Source organism: Arachis ipaensis, chromosome B05 (assembly GCF_000816755.2).
Source record: "Arachis ipaensis cultivar K30076 chromosome B05, Araip1.1, whole genome shotgun sequence".
NCBI lineage: Eukaryota > Viridiplantae > Streptophyta > Magnoliopsida > Fabales > Fabaceae > Arachis > Arachis ipaensis.
This window is the reverse complement of record NC_029789.2, coordinates 4,558,593-4,566,200: the sequence shown is the minus strand read 5'-3', so window position 1 is coordinate 4,566,200 and position 7,608 is coordinate 4,558,593. Positions and strand designations below refer to the sequence as shown.

The following is a 7,608-nucleotide window of genomic DNA, read 5'->3' as shown; positions in this document are numbered from 1 at the left end:
CTAATAGCTTCCTAATATTTCTCCGTATAAAAGTATTAAATTCTTTTAGATTATGTATTGTATATTTGAATTACTTTTTAATTAACAAAAAAACTTGTTATTAGAGAGTGAAAACCTGTGTTATTGGTTGTTTGACTTAAAAAAAACCGTGTTTGACCAATTGACTTTGATCCCTTTGTAAATTGTAATTTGTAGCTTTGCGAAATGGGGATAAATACAAGCGGTAGCGGATGCTAGCAAAGCCGGCAAGGTGCTCTGATGAATCTGTTGGTGCTGCGCTGTATTACAAGTATTGGACCATCATATCAGACCAAAAATGTAACCCAAAAAGGTTTCTCAAATTCTGTTAAACGAGAATTAACATTAATTTCAGATAAACAGCGATTCCATTCCAGGGAGAAACACCTATAAATCTTGGGGGGTCAACATTATGTAAGCCAAACACAATTACACAACGACGATAGAATAATATGCTTACCATAAGGTGACGTATTTTCATGGCTACAGAAAAGTAGTAGAAGAGGAAGATGACAAACGCCATTCACCCGGCAAGAAAAAGAAGGAAGAGATAGCTGCTAGATACTAGAGACTAGAGACTAGAGACTAGAGAGTAGATATTGTATGGTTCATTTTATCAAGTACTACCTAACGCCATTCCCTGAAAGCAATTTGAATAAATACGATACACAAATGATTCATCCAAAATCATGGTGCCATTAATGTACCTTGCAAAGAGATGTACAAATGTGTGCATAAGTGAAAAGTCCTTATATGCATTATCCTTTGGTGTGAGATGATGACAAAAAAGAACGAGATGCAGTCAGCTATTTTCAAAGACCACGAGGGTTTACTGTTGGCATTCATCATGGATTCAACTCAGTCATTAAAACTCACAATACATGCAATATGATTATCAAATGCAGTCAAAACATAAGAGCTCTCTCTGCAACTGATATATCATTGAAATCCATTTAGTTAATCATATGTACATATATTGTACTAATACTACTATATATATCTGTTTACCTACAGAGAAGGACTATGAGGTTACGAGACTAACTCTAAGTAAATATTCATTCTTGTGCAACAACTCTTTACAAAATCCACCTCAATTGGTACCATGCTCATCTAACGCTGCAAGAAATCACCATATCCAAAGAATAAACAATCAAGAGTCATGTAGCATAAATCAATCATAAAAACAAAAAAGAAGAAAGAAAACCTTGGCTGGAGCATCAGCAACTCTGTAAGCTTCTGCCGTTGCCCCTACTAACCACAAGCCAGGGAAAACACACTGAAAATTCAACACAAGAAACTCAGATGATGATCAAGGTGAAAATAGAAACAACAAGAGGAGAAATACACAGTACATCCAGTTGTTTCTGAACATGCTTGGGCCTTTTCTCGGGCCTTCTGGCGGGCCTCGACCCAGTGATGGCGAATATGTCCTCTTCGATTTCTTCTTTCGAAAGGGCAATCCATAACTTCCTCTTCTCTTTCCTGTCACCTTGACACTGCATATCCGCCATCTCCCTCAGCCGCACCGACTTCGGCTCCGATGACGGCCCACCGGTAACCGCCGCACCCGCTTCCCCATTCCCAGAACCCCTTGGGAACGCTGATTTCCTGGGCCTCAACTTCCAAGGCTTTTCAACCTTTAACTCCTCACCTTCGCCTTTGGCTTCTTCTTCGCCGTCCTCACGCTTCCTCTTTCCGCCGCCGCCGTCATCATCGTCGGTTACATTGTTGCCTGCTCGGTCGGAAGTTTGTTGCCGCTGCTGCTGTTGTTGTTGTTGTTGTTCAGTGTGAGATTTTTCTGCGATATGGGAGGAGGAGAATCCAAATCGGTATCTGACGGTTCTGGATCCGAGCCTGCGGGTTTCGGGTTCGGAATCGTGATCGGCGGGGGGAGGAAGCTGGGAGGAGGAGGAGTCGCGGGAGAGGGGAGAGCGGTGGCGGTGGTTAGGCTTGGTGTGGCTTTTGGAGGCCCATTTCAAGAAAGGTAGGGAGAAGTTGTGAAGAGGTTGAGACTTCACCGGTGCCGTCGCCATTCGGGGAACCTTAGGCCTTTGCTAACCTTCCGTTCGAAGCCAAACAAAACCGAAAAGAAGAAGAAGAGAGAGAGAGAGAAAGAGAAAGGCAAGAAGGTGAAACCCTAGAGAGGGGGAGCGAAGAATGTGTGATAGATTCTGCAGAAGAAAGGTGAAGGGGGCTGTAAATATGGCAATGCAAAAACCAGCTGCTCAACCTGCTTACAACACTTCCTTCTACGCTACAAATTTTGCGACCTTCTTTTCTTTTTTTCTTTTTTATATTTCGCCCCTTCCTTTTACTCTTATTGTCGTTTCGGTCCTCAACTTTATTTTCGGAATGTGCTGCTGTCTTGCTTCGGGGAGCATTTGATGGTTACGCATCACCAATGCCAATAACCATCACTGCTATTGCATCCATTTCAATCAAACATAAAACGGAAAAGGTTTCATTTTTTCATCGCCTATAAAATAAAATTGTGAAGCTCATTGGTATTTTTCCTTGGTTATATATTAAACTTCAATCTTTTTAGTCCATACATTACTAGGCTAACAAAACTTTTCAAACCATCTCCCAGCTACACGTACGCCTTCTAAGTTCTAACGAGAAATATTGACTTGCTGTCAGCGCTGCCAATGCCAATGCGGTAATGTGGTGCGATTTACTTAGGAGCGAACCATGAAGATTTCAAATTGGGCTTCAACCCTGTTCGCCCCATGTGTAACAAAATAGGAACCCGGCCCAACCCAACCCAAAAGGGAGAATCAGGGAAAAAAAAAGAAAAAAATTGTTCAAGAAAAAAGAAAAGAAAAGTATGTTTTGTTTCAAAAACCCTCCAATTCCAATCCGTGAGAGTTTCCCTCTCCGAGAAGCACAGCGGTTTGTGAGTTGGGAGTATGTAAAGGGGACCTTCACTGAACTGTAATACGGCACCGTTTACCTATTCCAGCTCAGCGTCGCAACTATCTTTGCGAAAATGGATAGGAGGCTCAACGGACCAGCCACCACTCCGTCCAGCTCCGGCGGCGCCACCGCCACCGCAAGATCTTCGTCCCGAAAGCTGCAACCGAACTACAGTAGTCCATTTGTTCAGGTACTCACCCTTGTACTAGTTGCTCTTTTGAGCTGCTTCGTAAAACCCTAGCTGCCAATCACTAAGGCACTGTTTGTTTCCGTATGTTCCCCCCTCATTTGCCCTATTGGAATATTTTTTGCATCATGTTGCGTTGGGTTTACTTCAATCTGTGAGCTGAGCTTTCAAATTGGACTCGCTTTCAAATTGTGAGCATGAGCCATCGTTTAGTTCTTCATGTAAGGGTGGTTTTAATGTTCAAGTGTTCTGTTATTTATTTTTTGTTTTGGTTGCAATGCTGCAATGCTATGAGATGCATTGAAAATGTCGTTCACTTCTATTAAGGGTGGTTCTAGTAGTTTCAAATTGATTTATATTGGCACATCTAGTGATCTATAAGTCCATAGCACAAATTTATCCCTTGAATTCTATTATATTTTCTGCTCAACCCGACTTGCACGGCCCAGTTTGTAGTTTCCAGCTCTATACTACAAACTGAGACCACTGTAGTAATTTAGATGACTGTTGGTGATTCTTGCATAGTGAGCCTAATCTACTAAACAATTGAGACCTGTCCTGTCCTTCATTAGGCTTACTTGTAATCTTATGAAGTTCTTACTTCTTGGTTCCTAGCATGTCTGAATTATTTGTTGTGAGCACGTGGCATTGGAAATGAGTCATACCTGTTTAGATGCAGAAGGAAACTATATTTTATGTAGAACTTTAAAATCGTTAGTTCCACTTTTCATGTTATTGAGCAGAATAGAGGTTTCATTTCATATTTGTCAAATAATTACAGTACACGAGATGGGAAAATTTATTTTCAGGCTACGTTGGAACGCTTGGCATCTCTTGATCTAATTGAGTTGTGGAAAGAAGCCAAAGTTGAGCACTGCCGAGCAACTAGAGACTTGAGAAGCTGTGGTCGTTATGTCCTTCACTTGTTGAATTCATGTGGGCATGCCTCTTTATGTGAAGAATGTAGTCAGCGGTGTGATATCTGCCCAATATGCAGAATCCCAATTCCAAAGGGTGGTGATAGACTGCGTCTCCGACTTTATTACGAGTGCATAGAAGCTGGCCTTATTTCCAAAAGGTGTGATGAGAGATTTCAAGAAATAGAAGATGGGGAGAAACAGCGTCATTCTCGTGTTTTCTCTGTTGTTTTGACAAGCCCCCTTCTCTTTATCTACTTTGCATTTTCTTGAACCAAAATTTCAGACATCACAGATGTATGTATGGATGAAACTGCCGGTTCCAGTGATCCAGTTATAGCATTTTTGTTGGATGAAGTGGTAGTGAAGGATTGGTGCAAGAGGACATTCACAAATATCATAGCTGAACTACAGGGAATTTGTATCCTCAAACCTTTTTTAACTGTTGGTATCTAAAGCTAGTTATAGCGAGTATATTTTATGCTTCCGAGGTTTTGTGCTCCCTAACAATGTGTTTTAGATAATCTTGATGTTTTTCAAATGAAAGAGAAATTGAATTCACTTCTGAGATTTTCATTACACTTGAAAGGCATATCAAATGTGCTAGACATTTTGGAGTCATCTTTTAAGGGTACTCTTTCAGCACAACTTCATGATTTGCATCATCTACAAGAGAGCGTGTTAAAGACAAAGCAGGTTTAATCTTGCAAGATTTTGTTTTTGATTGAGTGATTGTATTACTGTTTTTACATTTTTTTTGTTGATATTTTAGTTTTTCGCTTGTTGCTTGCTTGGCTCATGCTGATCAGCTGAGAATCTTCATTATATATATGCAGATATTATCTTCTTTTTCTGTTACTTTTAGCCATTGTCTTTACGATTTTGTTATAGTAATGTTGCGTATTTCATGTTGGATGGGATTCATATTGCAATCTGCAAAATGTGGTTTACTACAGTGAACCTTGGCTGCAGAAATTCACACTTGGTTTTCCGTGTTTGTGTATGAGGAGGGCCTTCTATAGAAGGGACTGACATTTGGTCATTTATACTTGGGTCTTTCATTAATATTGTTTGCCAAGCTTATTGAGCTTCCTCTCTCTTCACCCTCTCTGCCTGTAAATATGGAACCTTAAGAATAAAGTCCGGGAGCTCATTTTGCAATCTTAATACTGGCCACTGATTTGTTCTTTCAATTGTCCAACCCAGCATCTGGAGATTATTGTCTGGTGTACAAGACATTTTTTCTTGGAGAATGTGAGATCTCGTTTTACCAATAGTTCATCATGGGCTTCAGATGTCCGCAAACGGAAATCAGAAGCAATTAGACGTGCTTGGCCTGATGCAATAAGTCAACCTGTGGAGTCAACAGGACATGTTGGATCTCTATTTATTGAAGATGCATTGAATAATCTTGATTTGGAGGAGGGCTTAATACAGGGAGGTGATGTTGCATCCTTGCAGAAGGATGGAGCATTGGTTTTCCAGTCTGATACTGATCGGCTGTTGGGTTGCTATCCATTCAAAAATCTTCATGCTGCTGCTGACTTACTCTTTTTACGTGGAAGTTCTGATGTTGTGCTTGCCAAACAAGCAATCGTATCCTTCTACCCTTTCCTTTATAGTGGGTGTGGGATGTTGGATTTTTTGGTGGTAGTAGTTGTAATTTATAGCAATACGTATGCCTTTCCTTAACTTCTACAGTTTCTGTATTATTTGTATGATCGTCACTGGACAATTCCTGATGAAGAATGGAGGGAGTTAATAGAGGACTTTGCAGTGACATTTAATATTAGCAGGCATTCATTACTTGAGTCTTTTACTTTTTATCTCCTGGATGATGATACTGAGGAGGCTTTACAGGTGACTATAACATAATATTTGTGTTCAGTGAGTCTCAATGCTTATTTTAACCAGTTTGAAAAAAAATAAATGCTGATTCTATTTGTATCAAGTTTGGTTCACTAATTTCCTTTAGCTGCTGACTATTGATAAGCATCATATTAGTATGAGGAGACAATGCTAGGCAATTTATGGGCATAAAATGAAAGTGGTAAGAGTAATTGGGATTTGAGTCAGAGATATTATATATGCTATTTTTTCCCCATTTAATTAGAGGGTCTTGGTCTAGTATTTATCAAAGTAAATATACAGCTGTTTGTTAAGCCATAAGTGTACTAAGAATCCCTCCTTCCGAAAAGAAGAATGAGGAGCTGTGGGTCTTGTAGTCCTTATGCAATGACCATGTTACATTTTGTAATATTTGCTGTTAAGGTTGATCTGTTGTTTTTCTTTTGAGATTAATATATTTTGTTATTCTGTTAGGAAGCTTGTCGCCTTCTTCCTGAAATTTCTGGCGCAGCATCACATCCTAAAATTGCTGAAGTACTGTTAGAAAGGAATAGCCCTGATACAGCCCTGATGGTTTTAAGGTGGGCTGGTCATGATGGTGGGCCTCGTAATATTTCACTTAGAGATGCTGTCACTGCAGTGCGGGTAAGGATCGAGTGTGGACTTCTGACTGAAGCATTTATTCATCAGAGGATTCTCTGCACAAGAGTGAAAGAAAAGAGTTTCAATAAAGGAGCACCTTTGGAGACTGCTGATGTACCAAAAGGGCAATTTAGTAATTGGGTGGAGGTCTTGGTAACCGAGATTTGTTGCCTCTGTATTAGGAGGAACTTAGTGGATCGAATGATAGAATTACCATGGAATTCTGAAGAAGAGAAATATATACACAAGAGTCTTTTGGATTGTGCTACTGAAGAACCCCTGAGGACTACTGGAAGTCTTCTTGTTGTTTTTTATATGCAGGTACTTCTTGTTGTGTTATTCTCAGTGGTAGTTTGGAAACTCTTATTCACTTTACATTCCCAACAATCTCACCCTATTCAAGTGTATGATATAGTTCCTGATTACTTATTCTTACATATTTACTAGTTAGGAACAGTAACCACTTTTTGCTTCCCAATTTGCATGCAATTCCCTTGTTGAATGGATCCTTTGTGAAATTTTCTTGATACATAATCATGTATTTTTGGCCATCTCATCTGTATTTTTAGCATAGCAAAACGTAGTGAATATGAATGATAACACCTGAGTTTTACATCTTTCTTGCATAGAAAGTGATATCTGGCTTCAATAGCCTAATAAATAGTTTATAATATGTGAGTTTAATCTCTGTTATGGTGTATGCTTATTTATACTTTGCTTTCAATTGGGTTACAATTGCATAGAAGTGAACTTTGTGTATCTTAAACTTGTGTTTTCTTTTACTCTCTGTGTCTGTGTGTGGGTGTGGGTTTTGTCCCCTTTTTTTTTGTGTTTCGGGTGGACAAGACTGTATTAGCTCCTTTCTGAATTATGATGATAATTTGCTTGAGTAAAATAATAACGAAATTGTAGCTTATAAACTTCTCTCTGTTCAGCGTTACAGATACTCTGAAGCATACCAAGTTCATATTCAACTTGAAAAGCTTGAGCAAGATGCCATTTCAAAAGGTTCTATCCAAGAAGAATTTCTACCAAGATTAGAAACAGTTAGTCGCTGGAGGACCAAATTGATTGTAAGTG

At 39.4% G+C, this 7,608-nt stretch overlaps 2 protein-coding genes across 3 annotated transcripts in view; one reads left to right on the top strand and one right to left on the bottom strand.

Moving 5' to 3' along the window:
* On the bottom strand, positions 928–2,501 carry LOC107642582. Of its 2 annotated transcripts, XM_016345977.2 has the most exons (3): positions 1,371–2,497; positions 1,223–1,294; positions 928–1,134 (listed from the first exon to the last, which is right to left on the bottom strand). In XM_016345977.2, exons 1-3 carry the CDS (start codon positions 2,049–2,051, stop codon positions 1,129–1,131), a joined length of 759 nt encoding a protein of 252 aa, XP_016201463.1. In that variant the 5' UTR covers positions 2,052–2,497; the 3' UTR covers positions 928–1,128. The 2 variants fall into 2 exon arrangements, with proteins under 2 accessions (XP_016201463.1, XP_020978533.1); XM_021122874.1 differs by lacking the exon at positions 928–1,134 and having other exon boundaries at positions 1,141–1,294; positions 1,371–2,501.
* Positions 4,325–7,608, top strand: part of LOC107642581 (E3 ubiquitin-protein ligase HOS1) — a gene marked incomplete at its 5' end in the record, with an annotated part of 5,004 nt that continues 1,720 nt past the window's right edge. Inside the window, 6 exon segments of the mRNA XM_016345976.2 lie at positions 4,325–4,459; positions 4,559–4,734; positions 5,245–5,634; positions 5,740–5,898; positions 6,361–6,849; positions 7,464–7,601. Of these exon segments, the coding sequence (XP_016201462.1) occupies positions 4,325–4,459; positions 4,559–4,734; positions 5,245–5,634; positions 5,740–5,898; positions 6,361–6,849; positions 7,464–7,601 (1,487 nt within the window).

Coding starts and splice junctions, on each gene's coding strand:
- LOC107642582 (XM_021122874.1), bottom strand. CDS start 2,051: ATGGCGACGGCACCGGTGAAGTCTCAACCTCTTCACAACTTCTCCCTA. Junction 1,295..1,370: donor ATGTTCAGAAACAACTGGAT/GTACTGTGTATT, acceptor TTGAATTTTCAG/TGTGTTTTCCCTGGCTTGTG.